The sequence below is a fragment of the Rhipicephalus sanguineus genome, chromosome 11, assembly GCF_013339695.2.
Source record: "Rhipicephalus sanguineus isolate Rsan-2018 chromosome 11, BIME_Rsan_1.4, whole genome shotgun sequence".
Lineage (NCBI taxonomy): Eukaryota > Metazoa > Arthropoda > Arachnida > Ixodida > Ixodidae > Rhipicephalus > Rhipicephalus sanguineus.
Genome location: NC_051186.1, coordinates 81,754,214 through 81,775,329, shown reverse-complemented (window position 1 = coordinate 81,775,329; position 21,116 = coordinate 81,754,214). Strand labels below are relative to the sequence as shown.

The window sequence follows — 21,116 nt, the reverse complement described above, 5'->3', positions numbered from 1 at the left end:
AGATTCATTGCAAATGGATTTTATTGATTGCCCCGACTCTCCCCACCTTGCTTCCTAAAATTATTGGCAACAATGGGTGCGTGACGTCATTTTTGTTAAGCGGAAGTGACGGAACCGAGGGGCCTCTAGAGCGTCTGCTATCCGCAAGGCAACAATCGCGAGTGTTTGGCGAGCGCTTCGTTGGCTGGACGTGTGAATTTCAGTTCCTTGTGGTAATGCGTGCGATGGGTGGCAAGTGGTGTTGCGTTGTGGGCTGCACCCGATTCCCCGTTGTCATTCACGAAACACTCGCACCTAACGATTACCCTGCGTCTCTATATTAGAGTGTTTTAGCTAGCAATGCCAGTTTATCGCGTGGAAAGTACGGTAATACCGCACCGGCAGGGGCGTAGCCAGACATTTTTTCGGGGGGGGGGGGGGGGTTCAACCATACATTATGTATGTTTGTGCGTGCGTTTGTATGTGTGCGTGTATATATACCCAAGCAAAATTGAAAAATTTCGGGGGGGGGGGTTGAACCCCCCCAACCCCCCCCCTTGGCTACGCCCCTGCGCACCGGCTAAAGAATGCACATGCGTGAACACCACGGAAACACTTTCCGTAGCATATATAGGGTGCACTGTGACCGGGCCTATAACGTAACCTAATGGTGCGAAAGGTGGCTCATACTTGGCTTATATTAAATTCCTTCTGCCGTACCAACGCGATGTTGAACGCCGCTATTGCCAAACTTATGCACTCTTCCCATAGCAATATTAAGAAGTTTTAGTTAGTCCGCGAACTTCTCAGCGATAGCATTTTACGCGATCACGGCCCCACATACTTGAGCTGCCTGGACAGGCGGTGCCATCTGGCGGTGGAATGTGCAACCAGGCAAGCAAAGAGCTAAACAGGTGTGTTCCACTTCATCGAAGAGGAATGGCCATTACAGTTGGCCTCCAAATACGTCGGAATCGCAGCTGTCATCTTCCGACAGCTTAGCTTGTGCACGTGACACGGTCAGTCACACACAAGATTTCCGACGTAGTCACCTTTCAACTGAGCGTCTGCTCTTCACCGCTTTCGCAGCTTTCATACTACGCGCTGGCGGGACCGGCATGCCTTGCATGATTTCCGGTTTTGTAACAACTTATACGTCACGCGAAGACAGTATGCTCGGTTGGGTTTCGGTTTCGGTGTTGCGCTTTTTTTGCTTATTTAAAATTATTCTCCAACTTGCCGAGTGTTTCTGCTATCGGACCCGTGACAGGAGCGTCTCAGGAATATAAAAGCACCATTACTTTGACATGGCCAAAAAATCGCCGGAGTTGGCCTTTAAGGCAGCAGTGCAAACTATTTTGTGTCAAAATTACGGATAAACATACTTTGTTATATTAAGGTAAAAATACATGGTACAAACATGAAAGTAAAAAAAGACGTACAAATATTATCTTATCGAGATTTCATTCACAGTGAATTTTATTATATCTTTATTTCCAATTATATGCATGTGCATCTATGCATCTATGTGTAATTACTATATGTATCTTTATTCCTAATTTTATACAACTGCTAAGGTGACTGACAATGCCTCTTCTCTGTTTGTGCAAGTTAACTAAACGCCAACATTCCTGTGGTGTAATAAATCATAGTACTGTGCTTGGCATGACTTTTCAGTCACAATACCATCAAGACTAATTTATTTGCTTAAGCGTCGTCAAATTCCGGTAGGTTTCACATAATAAAATATCAAATATCAAAGCCAGGTCTTATGCCACACTATTCAACAACGGTGGTGCATGCAAACAGTTAAGCAGAATGGTCAAGTCGTTTCTGAAGTGCGGTACGCGACAACAGGCCTTCATCTCGGCACCCAGAGCTCACCTCCCTCTCCTTCCTCGGTGGGCGCGATGATGGTGACCGAGGCATCCTCCTTCTCTTCCTCCTCGTCGTCATTCTGTAGTTGTCCTTTCCGCCACAGCTCCAGTTCCCCTGAAACATCACCATCACATAACGTGATTACCATGACAACAGCATGCACTGCACACTGCTAACACACACCGTCTCATGCATTTCAGGTGTAGGTCTGCAAACTCACTCACGAGTCGATCACTCACACTCAGATTGAGGCGCGAGTCTGAGTCTGAGTGGGCTCCACATTTTTTTGCCAACCTAAGATTTCAGGAAAAGCTTTCTACCACAAGACACATCTGCTGTCGCACTGATGTCATGAGAATTCTTCGAGGTTCTCGTTTTTTTTTCGGTACCCGGTGCTGCTCAACATTCAACCCACGCAGTGACTCGTACACAAAACGTGGCCTTTGGTCACTTTTATGAACAATTCAGGGTAATACGTATTTTTATCTTTGCATCCGATGCCGAGTTGTAGTTGAAATGGCACCTGTCAAAAAAACAGTTAGTTATTGGTTTTTCAGCCTTCCAAATTTGAACATGTTGGGCCTTTTTAATTGACAGGCAGTGCCTGTGTTTATCTACATTGCCGTGCCTGGAACACTTTACACTTGCGCTAATTACTACTTTCACAATGTAAAGGGTAATGATATAAATAATACACTACTTGTTATTCCTTCTACATTCTGTCAACATAGAAGATAGTGATCATGCTATGCTGTAATGCCATATAAACTGTTAAGAAACACAAATTGGTTTCGATGGACTGTTGAATGAACCAATCAATCAGTCATTAAAAAGAATAAAGTAAATCTTTCTTATTTGGCTCATGTCATTTGAGGGTGATTATTCAACAGAGCGTAAATAAAGGCCATTTAAAGTGGGAGGTAAGTGGAAAACAGAGTACACCAGATGGTTAGCTGGATGCAGGGAAATGTTTCAATCAGCTTGAAAAATTTGCATTAGGAAACAGGTGGTGGTACATAATTTCCCTAGCTTTTTGGCAGCCACAAAAGCAACATTGATTCGGCATCTACTGCCCATTTTCTTAGGCCTGTGAATTTAAAAAAAAAATGGATGTGAAGATTACCTACGACTTTCTGCTTGCTCTTAGTTCTTATTGCAACAAAATATTAACTTTGATGAAAATACTTTTCAAATCATTCACTCCGGACAACACCCATAACAAGGCTCATAGGGACGTATTCTTTTATGCTGACAAACCTTGAACAGAGCAAGATTTCAAACAAGTGTACAAGCATAATCAAAACTTACACTCGCAGTAATGAAAAGTATTTAAATAATTTTGGTAAACATAGCAAACTGGGGGTCTCGGTCGGATTTGCAGACTCGGAAAATGTTGCACTTCTTGCGTCACCCTACGTCACATGGACTTTTGACCCTGTTTGTACATGCAGAAAGTTCGTGCCTACAAAAGACCATAAGTTTTGAAGCTGCTGTGACTCCCATTAGGTATATCAAGTAGAGACCGCAGTGAAGAACTATAACATTTTTCTTCGTTAAAGTGTTTGCGAGGATGTAGAAGGCAATAACGCAAAATGTTACTTTTGTCCCTTTTATCCTGGCATTTTGAATTCGCTGCTCTATCATTGCGCTTTCGAAGGAATCATGATTGATGGACAGGGACACAGAATGTGCAACAGCAATACTGAGCTGACTGCCAAGTGAACAAAAATGCAAAGTTGTTAGACAGCGCTCGTACTGTATCCTTTTAATCTTGTGTTCTGTCTTGTTTGCGCTGACTTTTTTACAAAAAGTGCAACTATACTAAAGCTATATCTAGCCACAGGAGCACAATAAGTTTTCTAGAGAGGAGAAATTTCATTTTATCTATCGCCATCCCATTGAAGACAAAGCACACTCACGCTTTTCGTCCTCTGGCTTAAGTCGCTTGTTCTTGATGAGAATCTTTCTCTTGAGGTCGTTGGGAGTTGGGAGCGGTGCACCTGGCTCCAGCTGCACGCATCAAGGCTCGGCACTAAAACACAACTTTCACACTGCCCAAAGAAACCCGCACTCCTGCCAAGACCTTTCTCCCTTTTCCAGGGTCTGTTTACACAAGCTATTTTGCGACTAGATAATTTTACCCATCAATAATGTTATTCGCGCAAAAAAAATAAACTGCCTCATCAACAGTCCTCAAGTCACAGTCACATTTTCATGCAAGAGCATTTTTCGTTGCTCAACAAGTTCCCACTGAAAACTGTAAACTAGCACGTGAACCTTTGACAACCCATGTGCATGACAAATTTCAGGGGTCTTTGCATTTTGAAACATCAATGCCAGTTGAAAGTTGTCCATTGAAGGAAAATAGAATTCAATTCCTTTTTCCCTCTTACACATAGCTCTCTTCTATACACTGCACTCAATTTATTCTGGCACTAAAGTAGTCTTTCCAAAGTTTTGTGGAGCAATGTCTTTTGATGTGCGATAAATGCAAGGTGGAGACTCACAAACTAAAAAAATATGCGTGAGCGTGTCTTGCTGGCTACTATGAGGAAGCCAGCAGACTGCCTAAAGGCTGTAAAGTGAAGAAGCTGCATGCAATGTACCCTACAGAAAAGATCAAGAGATTAACGTACCGGATAATTTGGCAGTGGTTCAGTAAGCAGAAGGTCACCAAAAATGTCCAGGCAGTACTTGGCAAGTTTGTACTGCTGCTTTTTGCTAGGCAAAGTAAACAAGTAAAAGCCATTTAGCCTTGGCATTAAACAAAGTGTGAAGTAGTTTGTAGAGCACCAAGGCTAAACACACAGCTGATAATTGCAGGCAACAGTAGTAACAATCCCAGCATTAAATCCTCAAATGTTCACCATGGTAATCAGCGCATTAGTTACCGCTAGAGTTACCCTTCGAAAGCTTTCGACACCCAACGTGGTTTTGCACTGCCTCCAAGACTGGAGGCACCTCCCCTGGTTTTGGACTGCCTCTGTGATCGGACCACCTTTGACCAAGCTACGATGTCATGATGACGTCATCATGTGACATTATGTCACGTGATGTCACGGTGACGTCATAATGACGTTATGGCATCATGAATTTTGGTGATCTGTGACGTCATCGTGACGTCCTATGATGACGTCATCACGTGATGATGATTTTTTGCATCACTCGACCCCGATGCTGCCGGACGACAACGGTCAAATTTCGCGTTTGATGAGGCATTTAAGGATTTCGCCTTAAAACACTTCTTTTCTCACTTCTTTCCCCAAGGCATAAAAAGCGAGGGGGGGGGGAAGCGACTGCAAATTTACTGGATAAAATGAAATGAACTCGTGTAAACCATGCAAAAGTAAGGAAAGAAAAAGAGGAAGTCACCCATTTATATCTTAGGTCTGGTGACCCCATGCAATCAATTTTCCAAAGTATGTATGCCCTCCAAAGTAACTAGGAAGTTCGTTCTACCTGACATCACGCCAGAACGGTACTTGCACCTATTTCATTGGTGGATACCCTGCAGTGGCAATTCTCCACATCCCACCACAGCAGCGGATGCTTGACTAGGTTCACCAAAGCTGTGGTTGACTCGCAAACCTTTTGGAGCGAACGCTTTTCACCCGCAAATACTTTTGGAGCAATAGCACGGGGCACAGCACGGTACAATCTGCTGCTGCATCTAGCAGAGCAGGAAGGAATGAGCTATTCTGGTCATAGAGGCACAGAGTGATGCACATCTCCACGTTTTTCGCATCTAAGTAGACAAGAAGAGAACACTCGATTCTCGGGAAATAGAAAATGCAGGTGACCCGTTTCATTGCTCAATGACCAAGCACTTTTTTACTGGTGCTCTGTCCTTCCATCACAAAATGAAACTTTTCTTACATTCCTGTCAAATTTGAATTTATTTATTTGTATATTTATTTAAAAATACCTTAGATGCCTTAGACGAGGCATTGTATTCGGGGGGGGGGGGGGGCAGCACAAATAGTGAACATCTGTAGTACTTTCACTACGCAATATGCATGAGCAGCATTATGCACCAGATCAAATAACAAGAAGCGCAGTACTAAAATGACGATTAGTCTGATTATCTCGCATTTAACATGCATGAGCAAGGCACTGATTCGAGCTAATAGGTAATATATAGCTATAAGATTTATAGCACAGCATTTGCATGACAGACAAAGAGACATGAAATGTACAAGTGCTAACTTCCAACCATGTTTAATATCAGAACTCAGAATATTTCACAGCGAAGCTGTCAAAGCCGAGCTTAAATGGGTCTGTTGATGTTCGCAAGAGGGTGAGGAAGAGGGCAGAGGGTAAAGCATAGCATAGCCATGTATAAAGCAGTATAGCAAGAGAGGTTAAAGCATAGCATAGCGGAGGCAAGTGGAAGAGGGAGGCGAGTTCGAGGTTGGAGACCTGAAGGTGGATGAATGGCGAGGAGGCTCCTTCAGTGTTCAACTATGCCCGTGTTCGCCTAGCTTTTCATCACTTCGCATTTGATCGCTGAGGCTTCCCCTCAGCTCCGTTGTACATTGGCCTCTATGTTGCTACGCCAGTTAGAGCCACGCATAATTTTGGGCTAGTTGGTTAAATGCATCAAAAGGTATCGTAGTGCTAGCAGACACGGACAAGAGAGGCACCACGGGACGAGCGCTAACTTTCAACTGAATGTTTTTTGTTTAGTGCTTATATTCTGACTGTGATGTTAGTTGGAAGTTAGTGCTTACACGTTTGAATTCTCTTTGTCTGTCACGTAAATTCTGCACTATAAACCTGATAGCTAACATGCACGAGTGGTGTCTCCATGGGCGAAGCTGCTTTGTGAGGGAATACAACATGCTACACAAGGCAGCACACTTACCAGCAGTGATTTTCAAATGAAAGAATCACAGGATAATCAGAAGTGACAAATGCACAGTCCCTGATGGCATAAATGACATCCTGCAACAGAGGGAGACAACATTCTTGTGATCATCCTGTGTCAGGGTGTGTCAACAATTGACACACAACAGGGCGCCAACGTGTCCACTGCTTTTGCTGTCTCAAAAGCAGACAAAATGTAAGAAAATTCTCCATGATCAACAGAAAAAGAAGTAAGTTGATCTTGTGAAACCAGTGGTGGTCCAGCCAGTTTAGGATGTGGAGCAATTTTTGCAGCAGAAAAAAATGTGTTTTGGAGCAGATTTGGAGCCCGTAAGGAATTGTGTTTGGGAGCAGGTTTGAAACTGAAAAAAAAATTGTTTTTGAGCAGGTTTGGAGCAGACAAAGTTGCATTTGTGATCACTTGGAGCAGTACATCAGTTATGTCTGTAACTTTTTAGTGCATATTGTTATTAGCAGGGGTGCACACAGCTACTACACCAAGCCTGAACGAAACTTTGTAAACAGTGCAGTCTATGTGTGTGTGTGTGTGGTTGTATGTGTTATGTGGTTATCAGTGTATATATCATAATCATCACCCAGCACCTGGAGTAGCATGTCAGGCGAATAGCTAGACTAACATCTCCGGCTTTTCATTAAAACATTTCCCTCTCTCTTTCTCTAAACTTGCAAAAAAATGTCGATTCACCTCATCACGCTTGCCTCAAAGAAAGCCATAAAATACAGCACAGAAGTACTCGCTGACTGCTTCGCATGAAACCGCTTCCCACAACGCGTGGGATCTGCTGAATTTTTTTATAATAATAATAATTATTGGGGTTTAACGTCCCAAAACCACAATATGATTATAAGGGATGCCGTAGTGGAGGGCTCTGGAAATTTCGACCACCTGGGGTTTTTCAACGTGCACCTAAATCTAAGTACTTCTTTTTTGAGAATTTGTCCGCATTTGACACTTGTGCCATGGTCTTATGCCAAGGGTACCACAACTACCTCCAAACTGTTCACTTGGAAATAACCTGGTAATAATTATTATTCGCACTGGCATTACTCTGAGCCGAAAAAATGACGTTAAAGAAAATGTATTGACAAGCATTTCGAGAGAACTGTTTTCACTGCCAAGTTACACACCTTGAAGAGGATGTCTGTACACATGGCCTTGCCATGAGTGATGATGGGCTCCTCGTCCTCTCCTTTGCCATCCCAACAGTCAAGCTCCACACACCTGCATAATGGAAAGTGGTTGACCACCGTAGAGCACACTCTGCTGCAGCAAGGCTCATACAACCCAGTGCTGAAGTGATCAATGTGCAACGTGTGCTGCCCATAACACCCTTTTCTTATATACATACAACTAACTAATGCATGCATCTTCACCACAGTCCTTCTTCCAGCTTTCACGAATTCAAATCAGACGCCACATAACAGTGAGGACAGTTTAGCCTTGAATGATAGTTTGACACTGAGTCATTCGCAATGAAAGTGCCATCTATACTGTGGCCCTTCATGAGTAAGAAATTATAGGAATAAGCAGTTCAACAAACACATCAATAGAAGAAAGCAAAGATAATTTAATAAATAAATACATAAATCAGATGCCTTAGGAAGCACACAATACCTTAGGACATAAGAAAAGTGATAATGACCACGAAACTTAGCTCATGAAACTTAGGTCGCTACACTGTCACTGCACTGTCAGGATTCAGTACTTGGTGACACATGAAAAAGCGGGCCCAGTGGCCTTTCAAGACACAAAGAATGGGCAAGCAACCGCCACAACTTCTCCGCTCCCGAACGTGCACTGCTGTATGTAGCATGTCCAAAAAATGAAAGCACTACAGAAAAAAAGCACGTGACACCCCAAGCAATATGTTTCAAGTGGTTGTTGTTTGCTGCCATGGCATGAAAAAGAATGTGCACAGTACGTGCAAGGTACGCGTTCTCCTAGGGTAGGTACCTTGCACCTACGAGCACATACCTCATGTTGAATCCTGTTCCATAGACTAAGTTGAAGAGCAGTGCTTTATTAGTGCTCATGCGTGGTTGTACAGTAGATTCTCAGTAAACAGAATCCTCCAAAATGGAATTGCTGTTTAAATGGAACAACTGCCTCAAACATGATTGGTTTCATACTTGAATTCTACAACCCTGTTCATCTATCAATAAACAGAACTCCTGTTAAATGGAACATATTTTCCTGGTTCCTTCAGGTTCTGCTTAACGGGAGTCTATGCCGAGCCAGACTCATTGGAAGCCCACGCTGGCAATTTGCCCTAACTCTTGCGAAATGCTAGGCCCACTGGTCATCACCAGAGTACAGGGTATAGAGTATACCCTTACTAGGGACTATTCCCTTAGTGGCGTGACATGGGGAGCCGTGTGTTTTACCCTGGCGCGTGAACCTTTTTGCTTCCCCACGTTCGCAGGACTGGGCGTTGTGCTAGGTGCTGCCGAAGTGTTCGTTGCCTAGAGAACAACACTGTGTGCCTTATCACGCAGTGCTCTTTGCCTTTGCAGGCCGAGCGCATTCACAAGATGACACAAGGTGATGTCCAAAGCGGCCATGAGACTTGCTCAGCCTGAACCCACAGTCGTCTTCAATTTAAGTTGAACCCTCTTTGTAAGCCTCCAGGTCTCTGCTCCGTAGTTGAGTACCGGTAAGATGCAGCTGTTGTATACCTTCCTCTTGAGGGATAGGGGTAAACTACTATTCATGACTTGATAATGCTTGCCGAATGTGCTCCACCCCATTACTATTTTTTTGGCACTGACTACGGTGACGGGGCCCATCAGCGCAGTACCGTCGTAAAAGTGACGGGGCCCGTCACCGTAGTGCAATTTGTAATAGTGACGGGGCCCGTCATAATAGCGACGTACTTATAGTGACTGGCCCCGTCATTGTAAAGCAGGGTGACGGGGCCCGTCAGCGCAGTACTATCATAGAAGTGACGGGGCCCCTTTACCGGCATTCGTGGCGTAGTTTGTTTGCGCGCTCTCCATGGAGTGTTAGGGCTGCAGGTCGTCGTGCGATTCCTCCCCCCCCCCCTTTATGGTTACAGGCATGGTTACAGAAGTCAGTAGAGCATTTTAGTCTCTCCGGTATTAAAAAAAGCGTCGCGTAAAACCATAGAGTTTCTTACAATAATACCTAGAGGGGAATCTGGCGCTAGTGTCTACGCGGGCTCCTTGAGCGGTGCTTCAACCACCATGGGAATGATGGGAAGTACAGGCTTCGGATTTGCTTCGGCTGGATTAGGTTCTTGAGATTTGCGACGCTTGCTTGCTGAGTGTAAAACAAAGTGATATGAACTTAATTCCAATCAAAACTTGCTTCATTCTTTTGTACGTAAAACTTATTGCAAAAAGTTTGCGTGACCGTAAGATGGAACTGAAACCTGGAAAAATTCAACCACCAGGGTATGCATTGCTCTGCAATTGTGTTCTAGATTTAGCATCACAATATAATGAATTATTTTCTTTACAACACTTAAATAAACGCGCTTGTCTTTCCCTCAAAAGCACGCATTATCTATTTAGGGAAATAACAGTACCGTATCGAGTGAGAACCATCTGCTGCGATGACAGATGCGTCTGTCCAAGTGGCCTGTCCCCAACGCATCTCTCGTTTTGTTGTGAAGCCGAGTCAGAGGAGCGCGACGGTGTGTCTACTTAGCATCGCCGTCATTTTGCAGTCGATTTCAAAGAGTTTTGACAAGTAGCACTTATCACATAACATGAACTCTATGCAATTTCCTGCACTGGCATGGGACGCTACATCTATGCACTGCGGTGAGTGCACGACACTTTGCTAAAGCTGTCAAATACAACCTGTAAAGCTGCAACGGGGCAGCAAACTAACAAACCTAGCGGTCTTGAGCCTCTTTGAGTAACAAAGGCACTGCTTGAGTGCTTTGCAACGCACCACACTGCCCACGCCTCGCGAAGAACGAAACTGAAACCGTAGAAAAAGATCCGTACACAATTCACTAGCTAATGCAATCCAATCCGAAGCCTGTACTTCCCATCATTCCCATGGTGGTTAAACGATCGCAGCGCCAGTTTCCTCTCTAGGTTATTGTATGAAACTCTATGGCGCCAACCAACTACGCCACGAACGCCACACGACGAGGGCGTCTAAAACGACCAAAAATCTACGGTAAAGGGGCCCCGTCACTTTTACGACGGTACTGTGCTGACGGGCCCCGTCACCGTAGTCACCGCTTTACGATGGCGGGGTCCGTCACTATAAGTGCGTCGCTATTATGACGGGCCCCGTCACTATTACAAATTGCACTACGGTGACGGGCCCCATCACTTTTACAACGGTACTGCGCCGGTGGGCCCCATCACCGTAGTCAGTGCCTATTTATTTAGTTACTTCAGGCTCGTGATTCAGCTCCGCGGTCACTACCTGTCCTAAGACATATTCCTTTACCACTTCCAGTGCTTCGCTACCTACCACAAAGTACTGTTCTCTTCCAAGACTGTTGCACATTACTTTAGTTTTCTGCATATTAATTTTCAGCCCTATCGTTCTGCTTTCCTTGTCCAATTCAGTAACCATGAGTTGCATTTCGTCACCTGAGTTACTCATGAATGCAATGTCATCAGCAAATTGCAGGTTACTAAGGTACTCTCTATTAACTCGCATCCCTAACTCTTCCCTATCTAGGGCCCTGAAAACCTCCTGTAAGCACGCGGTGAGTAGCATTGGGGAGATCGTTTCCCTGCCTTACACCCTTCTTTATCGGGATTTTGTCGCTTTCTTTATGGAGGACTGTGGTGGCTGTGGCGCCGCTGTAGGTTTCTTCCAGTATGTTTACATATGGTTTGTCGAGGCCCTGATTTCGCAGTGCTTGCATGATTGCTGAGATTTTGACTGAATCAAATGCCTTCTCGTAATCTATGAAGGTTATATATAGGCTATATATAGGGTCTGGTTATATTCCACGCATTTCTCTACCACCTGACTGATAGTGTGAATCAGGTCTATTGTCGAGTAGCCTGTACAAAATCCAGCTTGGTCCTTTGGTTGACTGAATTGTAAGGTGGTCTTAATTCTATTAGCTGTTATCTTTGTAAATCGCTTGTAGACAACAGACAGTAAGCTGATCTGCCTGTAATTTGTCAAGTCCTTGAAGTCCCCTTTTGATTAAGATGATGTTAGCATTCTTACAAAATTCTGGTGCCCTCACCGTCAAGTGACACTTCGTATACAGGGTGGCCAGTTTTTCTAGCACAATCTGTCTGTCCACTGTCTTTCAACAGATCTGATTTTACCTGGTCCTCACCAGCAGCTTTGCCTCTCTGTATTCCCTCGAAGGCTTTCTTTACTTCCCCAGTCATTACTGGTGGGATGTCCACCTCCTCTGGGCTACTACTGCTTATTATATTATCATCCTGGTTGTCCAGGCTATTTTACAGATCTCTGTAAAACGCCACAGCTACTTTAACTATCCTATCTATATTGGTAGTGACATTGCCTATCACTTGAGGTGACTGATGCCATTATGGCATTTGCTCGATTCATAATACAGCGCGCGATGTTGTAAGACCACAAATGTGGCCACCATAAATGGAAGCACAATATTATCGCGCTGTCACTTTGCTTTCATGTGATTTGAGACCACAACTGTTATGTTTTTGTGAACTGCAACAGTTTTTGGTGTTGTGTGTTCATAGGACAGAGTGGAGCGCAAGTGGTTCGGTTTGGAGAACATGATAGCGTCAGCGTTACATCACTCCAAGCAACACGCAAGGCTTTGATGACAAGCTGCTGCGGCGAAATGTGGTAAAAGATCAGCGTGATAGCTTCACTTTACACATGAAGTACAGCTGCTGTGAAGAGAACCTCGCTGGCGCAGTATAAAAACATGATCACCGAATGTCAGGTTTAACAATATTGTTTTTTCTCTACGTTGTTGCAATTAGTTTTTGTCATGGTACGAAATTTCTTGAACATTCTTGTAGCACTTTCAGTGCAAAACTAAATCCTCCGGTGACTACAGTCGCTGACAGATCCTCTATACCTGGTGGAGGTCAAAAATAGTCCGAAAAACCAAACAGTCTGAAAAAGTTAAGCCAAGACAATGAAGTTTATTTGGCTTAGAGAGGGTTAAAAAGACCTCTAATATGACCTGCCTCATGCTACGCTTGTGGAGGAGAGCAGATTTGTTTGCATTTGGGCTACAGTGCTGTCGTCTCCGTACACACCACACAAGAGCGTCACCGCATGTGCGATCATTCCCGCCGACAGTTGTGGGCGCCACAGGAGGTGGCGTCGTGGCACCAAGCACACAAAATTAGAAACCACACAAACAAAAGATGTACGCAATGTCTCAGTAGCCTGGTTTGTGTCTCAGTAGGTGGTGCGGCAGCTGCGACTGCAGGGTGACTAAGGTTCTGCATGTGACAATAAGGGGTCTTTGCGGGATGAAGTCTCGACACTTTCCAGGCCTCGTGGCACACATGAACTAACTATGTGGTTGGTCTCTGCTAGTGACAAGCGGAATGTACATGCAAGAGGCCTGTGCAGAAACAAGATTGCTGAGGATGAAATTCAAGGCCAGCAGGACCTGGAAGTTCATGAGGCGAGCTGGCTTGATGATGACAAGCGAGCATGCGTAGTCAGTCTAGCGACGACAAATAAATAAAGATAAATAAGCATAAATAAAAGAGTGTGCTTGTGGCTTTTTTTTTAATGTCTGATTTCGGAGGGCCGTTGTACATTCAAGTCCACTTACAGTAATGTAAATACAGAGTTTCGAGAAAAAATTATTTGTCATGAAAAGACTTCTTTTGTATTAGTATTTTCTATGGTCAGCTGATGAGAAATCAAAAAGTCCTTGCTGTGACAGTGATTTCACTGTAGCAGCGTTCAAATGTATAAAGGATTTCGTTATGCTGATATTTAATAATGTGGAACGACGAAGAGCCAGATCTCTAACAGCACTGTGCCAGCGACAAAAACATTTCTACTGTTTTTCAACTACGTCAAAAGCACTTGCACTGAATCAAACCATTTGTGCAAGCAAATCGGAGGACTCATTTTATCCCTAGTAAGACAAGCAGAAGTGCTAACCTGCATCCAGCTAGGAGCACCTGTCGGTACATCTCCACAGAAGACTTGCCACCAAACTGCCTCCCAGTGAGATAGGTGTTGTGAGAAGAGTTGATGTAGTAGTGAGACAGAGGCTGGTCCATCTCCATGTACATGTCGAGCCGATCGAGAAAGACGGGCGCGTTCTCGTCCGACATGAGGTAGCGCACCAGACCCCCCTGGCTGAGGCGACCCTCCCGCACGTTCTCGGGGTTGGCTTCGTGGGCCGACACGATCTCCCGTGCCCGCCGCTCGTCGTAGAAGGGGTGCAGGATCTCATTTAGTCTTGGGTCGCGCTGCTTCTGCATGAATAGAGGCGCTTTTTGTATCTCGGACACTGGTCACGTGACTAATGCAGAATAAGTAAACAAATTTCATTCTTTTATCCGATCTGCTGACTCAACTAAACAACGGAAACACGAGCAAGAAGAACAGCGGGTGGCCAACTGACAACCCTGTTTTACATTTGAAGGGTCCCTCACCAGGCCGCATTAGAAATTACAGTGCACAGCCATTCCACAGCTTTCAGTGTGCATGGCATGAAAGAAGAAAGAGTGCAGAGTGTAGGGATGGGCGAATATTCGGACGTTTCGAATATTCTAACGAATATTAAAGTAATCGAATTAACTTCGATACGAATTTATATTATTCAAAATTTCAAAGTATTCGAAATGAACGAATATACGTATGTTTGTCTGCACATAGCCCCCTGTAAAGATGGTTTCACTGCAGCGTCGGATTGCTGTACCGCGAAACCACCCTGCCAGGGGAAATCTGCACTGCCGCGAAGCCACACTTCAAAGTTAAGTGTACATATTTTTAAAATTTTAACAGCGTGTTATATGTGCTTATATGCGCTAAGTATAGTAATTTCCAACTTGTAACGTATTGTACCACTTATAACTGGCACCCTACTGCTATTCAAATTTTGATCCCCCCCCCCCCCCCCCCCCCCATTCAAGGTTTCTTCCACTTCATTTCAAACCAAAGAAGTGATATTCACTCATACCTAGTTCCAATTCTTAAAAATATTATGCAAGGGTCATGAAGAAAATGCTAAATTTTTCTTAATAATATGTGCTGAGTACTATTCGAACTATTCAATTCGAAATTATTCGACCAAATCACTATTCGCTTCGAACCTCAAATTTACTATTCGCCCATCCCTAGCAGAGTGGCTGATTGGTATTGCCTGATTGCCAATGGCTGTACATGTATGCAATGTGTTTAGATGCTGTTTGTTTTGGGGTATTGATCGAGTGATGCCCTCTTGTGCCAGATACACAGTACAGGTTTTAGAAGTAGGTGACTGAGCCTTTCCACGGCTCATCTGGACTATGCCAGTTCTATTCTGTGTCCAGATCTCATCCCACACCACCTATAAGATAAGCACGTGGGTGACATCCACAGTCAGGCCAGAGGAGAAGATTCCTCTCCTGGTGTGTGCTCGATCATGTTAACTTCAACACTGGATGTGCACGGACACAACATGCATCAAGCCACCGCCCTTCTTGGCTCGCCCTCATAACAAATAAACTGTGAAGGGCAATGCACCACTGCACTCAAGGTAGGCCCAGCTTTATCCAAGAGCTGTGGAGGAGGCCACCATAAGTTTCACATATATCTGCTCTATACCTAAAACAGGGTAATGGAAAGAGTGGAGAGATGAAAAAAACAGGAACTCATGTGTCATAAGTGGCTGCCTGTGTTGTGTTTTAACATTAAAGTGTTTGTAGGTCTGGGTCCACCAAGAATCAACGAACATAATTTTCCTTCACAGAACTGACGTCAATAAAAAGGACATGAAGTTAGGTGACAAAGAAATTTTTTTTTCAAAATGCCAGGCCTGCGCGGAACATGCAGCACAGTCACAGTGAAAGCTGGAGGTACAGCCTTTCTAGAGCTCCTTGTAAACTTTCTTGGGGTGACTACAGCAAGTACATTTGCAAGGTACCCACTAAGCCATAAATCATCAAAATTTTGCGAACTAGGGAAATACCCATTATGCCATTATTCATCATTCTGCTGAGAAGCGAAATGCCTACTATGTGTCTCTAAGGCACTTGGACTTTGTTGATTCTGTGGCTGATCACGATGATCCTTTTGTGAACGTCTGAGCCTTTTGTAATGGGCGGAAAGCTTTAAATCACCAACTAGTTACGCAATTTGCATTGTGTGATTTACTCTTTTACCCTACTTTATTACATCTGTTAATGTGATTACCTGCCCGACATGATGCCTGTATAGGGTCTTTTTGCGAAGGAGTTTCAAGCACCGATGTAGCTCGGTGGTAGAATACTCAAGTGCCATGCAAAAGGCCTGGGTTCGAATCCCGCTCAATCATGGATATATTTTTTTTTCATTGTGCGCGATAGCGGTTACGAACACCAGTGGCGGTGGCAATGGACAACTACACCATCAAAATTGGCTGTTGTTGTGGTCTCAGAGCAGCTTTCGCTGTAAAAACTTCAGCCCAGTTACCCAACATGAAAATCAAGCAAAACGAAAAGCCAAGCTAGTTGGCACTGATTCATACTTACTGATTACATTACATGAATACTGATTCATAAGCGCTCGTGTTGTGCCCTCTCTTGTCCCTGTCGTCTTATCGCTTGTAATTTATAAGAAGGGAATCAAACCTCCTACCGCACAACTTTTGAGCATAGAAGCCTGGCACATTGACCACTACACCACAAATGCTCGCAGGTTTCTTGGTACATGCATGTCACATATGCTTCACACCTTTGCAGGGACAGCACTGCCATCTAGAAGCAGTGCAGCAGAGTGAAATGCTGAAGTGCTGCAGGAGCCTCTCTATGAGGCGTGAAGCTAGCTTAAAGGGACACTAAAGGCAAATATTAAGTCGACGTTGATTGTTGAAATAGCGGTCCAGAAACCTCGTAGTGCTGCTTTTGTGCCAAGGAAGTGCTTATTTTGAAATAAAATCACGTTTTTAGTGGTCCGCATCGCGTTAGCGCGCTTCAAATCTCCTGCCTGAAAATACGACTCTCATACGTCACTGCTGCCGTGCCCAACGTTGCCCGCTTTTACTGCGCGGCCGCCGACACTAGTAGCAGCCGAGCGGAAGTAGCGGGACCCAAAGTAGCAACAACGGCGCTGCGGCAAAGACTTGCTCGGATGGGCACATTCAAAGCCGTCACCAAGTTGCGGTTGGTCTCGTAATCCTCAGTACGAAAGTGCAGTGAGCACACACGCAGAGGTTTTGACTGTTTAGCACACTGGCGCAATGGCATGACACTAAGCCACTTCGAGCGTAAGGGTTCATTCCGCGGCACCCACTGAAAAGACACACCGGTTTCCTTGCTGCAGCACTGGCGTTGTGCACCATTCGGGCATCCGGCAATATCACACGCATGCGGCATTTTGTCGAACTTCCTGTCAGAGCGACTTTCACGAGCGCGCAAAACACGCACGGCAGTACGCGATCCCGAAACTACCACTGAGACGGGCGAGGCACAGTTCGGCGAAAACGGAACCTTTGAACCATGTTTGAACCACGCGCGCCGTTCCCCATGGCAACGCCACGGAGGTTTTGTTTTCCATGAATCAAGCGGAAACGAACAAACAGCATTTTATTACGTCTTTTGTTGCTCGGAATGTTCTGTTTTTACTGCTGCTAGTTTGATTACTAGTGATTTATTGTAGGCCGACTTCCCTACGTCATCGGGATCACTTCGAAAATGTCCCACTCGTGGCGCTCATCATGTGATACATTTAGCTTAATTTCTCGGTAAGTAGGGCACTGCTGTTGATAATATTGCCGTTTTAGAAGTTGTCATACATTGGGCTTTCACTCTGACATAAATTATTATTTGCCTTTAGTGTCCCTTTAAGTGCGTTGGACTGAGAAGACGCGCAATCGAGAAGCACAACACTTTCTCGCTTTCAAAATGCACGCTATGAACTGTGCTTCTCGCATTCGTGAACCTGAGAGCGTCAAAACATACTGGGCTACCAAAGACATAAAGGAGTTGGAAAAATGCTCAGCAGAAACGTGGCAGTGGGCGTAACCATGGGTGCATCCACATCAAAGTCCGTCATGCTGGTCCAATACACAGCAATACACACTGTGCGAACTGTATATATTAAAACTCAACACACCTGCAACTACTGCTATGGAGGCATGTTTCAATTTCGTGTTATGAGCGATTTCTATGAGAAAAGGATGAACAATAAGTTTTTTTTCTACTCTCCAGTCTCTGTCTCTGTCTTGCACTCTTTTTTTCTAATATGAATGCGTACCACTTAGCCAATTACCTGTTTAATAATTGCTCTGTACATGAAATGCAACTTGGAGATACTAGGACACAGATATTATATTGTTAATACGGTGCCCCTACCCACAGAAGACTGTGAACAATGTTGCGTTCTGGCATCATTTTGTTCTGAAAACCTACCCATGTATAGCTCAGTTAATTATAGGTCAGTTAATTGAGCAGTTATCCTCTTTACCCACACATGCACATCAAATGATAGTTGACAGATGTGGGTCAGGTAGGGAACAACTGATCCACATCTTGTTCCCACCAACTGCTTTGAAGCTGTTCCAAATCACAATGACATCTGAAGTATGGTGTAATTGTGCATGCACATAAAACAGGGCACATCCATTGATTTCTTGGTTAATCTGAATATTTCTCACACACAAAAGAATTAAAGTCGATTGAGCTGAATGCTTTTAGGCCTGCGCAGAAAAGGTCAAGCGCTAGAGAATCTATGTACAAGGCAGCATGACTTACTTCATTGAGAAATGTGATCAACTGCTTGAGGCTGATGTAATCTGTCTTGCCTTCTGTTCTGTGGGCGTGAAAGAGAAAAGAACACATCAACACGTGCAGCAGCAAGAAAACTGAGTCTGTGTGCGCTCTATTTCTGTTCCTAGAAAAGTAACCCACAGGATAAACCCCAATTTAAACAAGCAATGTCAATTAAAGTATAAGGGCCCACGAGCACTACAGCTGTGTGTTTTCCACATGTAAAAAGCCTGGATTTAAAAGTCTGTGAGCTCAAAAAATACCCCAACTGCTATTACAGGGCATCAGCAATAATGACAATGTAATAATCATATCTGGGGTTTAATGTCTCAAAACCATGATATGATTATGAGAGACACCGTAGTGGAGGGCTCCGGAAATTTCGACCACCTGGGGTTCTTCAACGTGCACCCAAATCTAAGTACACGAGCCTCAAACATTTTCGCCTCCATGGAAAATGCAGCCGCCGCAGGCGGGATTCGATCCCGCGACCTTCGGGTCAGCAGTCGAGCGCCATAACCACTAGACCACCGTGGCAGGGTAGCAGTAATGACAAAGAAGGCTAGTTTATATAAGTTGCGCCAACAATTCATGGCCTGTGAAACCAACAGATAAACAAAGCAATATAATCAATTTTGCAAACAAAATGTTGTCATACCATCATAAGATAGGCTGTCCAAAACAAAGCCAAGAGACAAATAGGAGTAAGTGTGGGAATGAGCAGCAAGCTGTTGCCTGTGCGAGACCTGCAGAGTGAGTGAATTAAGGGCTTGTTTCTTTGTTAGGCACAACCTCATTAAATCAACAGACAAAGCCAAGGGAGGCACAGCGGACATTACACCGCTTATAACAGCTGGACCACTTATAACATACCGCTTATAACCGCTGGACCGCTTGTAACATAAGTCACCGGAGTCGCAAGTATCCGTGCGATAAGCGGTATCGTGCTATAACCAAAACAACCTTTTTCAAAGGCTGCACGAAAGCAGCCGCACACGTCCAAGAATCGATATGTGCGACTGGAGTATTTGCTTCCTTGAGGTTCCAAATGTTGAACGATTAAGTCCGAGAAGCTGCGTTGTTGACAAAATGAACGCTGGAAGAAAAAAGCCAAGAAGAAAAGTAATAACACTATCGCGGACAGTTGCCGACAAACTTTTCGGACCTCCTTGATTATGCACACTCTTCCGCGTGGAACCGCACTACACAAAAACAATGCTGAACAGCAACCAAAGTTATGCATGACGTATAGTATGTTCCAACTTCTCGGGTGCGCTCGATGTCGAAAACGTGGCAATCGCGAACGATTATTCAAGTGCTGCAGCTACCACAAAGAGTTTAGTTTACTCGGTAACGCCGCAACCTTCACAGCCGCTACTGACCAGGTGCCTGGCACTCATTAGGCCAAGCCTGCGCTTTGGCATGCAGTCGCGGAAAGCTTGCCTAAACGTAGGGATCAGGCGTCGAAGAGATCGCACTCATGCAATGAAGCAACGATAGTGCACGCGTAACTGTTGTAGCTCGGAGATCAGCCATGGGCAACTACCTTGCAAAATCTTGCCAAGCGCGTGAGCCCACGCACTGACAGCAAAGGCAAAAGCTCGGGCAACAAACCATAAAGACTTTAACTTTGCGGAACACCACCTAGACTGTGGAGTCAGTCGCACAAGTGGTATCTGCACTCCACAATAACGCAACTAGTATTTATTTTCCTTAAACAATGGTAACGCGCACTTGATGCGGACGCAAGCACGCATTCTGTGCGGAGCGCATGCAGTCGGCAAGTGGCCGGAGCAAAGTGGCCAGCCCGGCACAAAAGCTTCTCCGTTGCCTTGGCAACCACACCCTTTTCTTCATTCCATGCACCCATGAGCTTGCAACGTGCTGCTATCGCGGACTTTTTCTCTTTTTTTATCCCTCGGCTCCAGGTTCGTACACTCCGCATCTCTAACTCCTTCAGTTCAGCCTCGTCGTGCTCTCCCCGGCTGGCACTCTCTTGCTTTGAAGCACACTCACTACCTCGTTTGACGGTGGCATTTTCCTGGTAGCCATGTTATAACCGGTCTTTCACTTCGGGGTGCCCCTCATGGCGAGTGTGGAACACTCTTTTTCTCAACTGATGTCAAGTAGCACGTGATCTTTTTACGAACTGGCAGCTGACCAATAAACCCTCACGATGCTACCTGAAGGCATCACGTATACAGGGACGATACCCTCACCATGAAAGAACCAAAGAGGGAATGAATCAAGGGCTCGTTTCTGGTGCAACACATCTGGACACACTAACAATTTCTGTTTCGAACGATAGTTAACTACGGCATTGCTTGAGCAAGGAACAACGGTAGTGTGATATTAAGGGAAAAAAAGGTCGCTGCCTGCACATGTTGGGAACCCCGCACCATAAAACCCACACACGTAGTAAGACGCCACCAAATGAACCGAAGAGCCAATTAGGCCAGGGAAAACATAGTGGACATTAATTGTTGTCTTTAACTGTAGTG

The 21,116-nt window shown here is 44.7% G+C and overlaps 1 protein-coding gene across 1 annotated transcript in view; it reads right to left on the bottom strand.

The window, feature by feature from the left end:
* The window catches only part of LOC119374677 (1-phosphatidylinositol 4,5-bisphosphate phosphodiesterase), a 137,677-nt gene that overhangs the window by 74,421 nt on the left and 42,140 nt on the right, over positions 1 to 21,116 (bottom strand). Inside the window, exons 11-17 of the mRNA XM_049410976.1 lie at positions 18,601 to 18,658; positions 13,823 to 14,142; positions 7,873 to 7,966; positions 6,722 to 6,801; positions 4,494 to 4,578; positions 3,777 to 3,867; positions 1,907 to 1,971 (exon numbers count right to left, since the gene is read on the bottom strand). Coding sequence (XP_049266933.1) covers positions 1,907 to 1,971; positions 3,777 to 3,867; positions 4,494 to 4,578; positions 6,722 to 6,801; positions 7,873 to 7,966; positions 13,823 to 14,142; positions 18,601 to 18,658 — 793 coding nt within the window. The remainder of the gene's footprint in view (positions 1 to 1,906; positions 1,972 to 3,776; positions 3,868 to 4,493; positions 4,579 to 6,721; positions 6,802 to 7,872; positions 7,967 to 13,822; positions 14,143 to 18,600; positions 18,659 to 21,116) is intronic.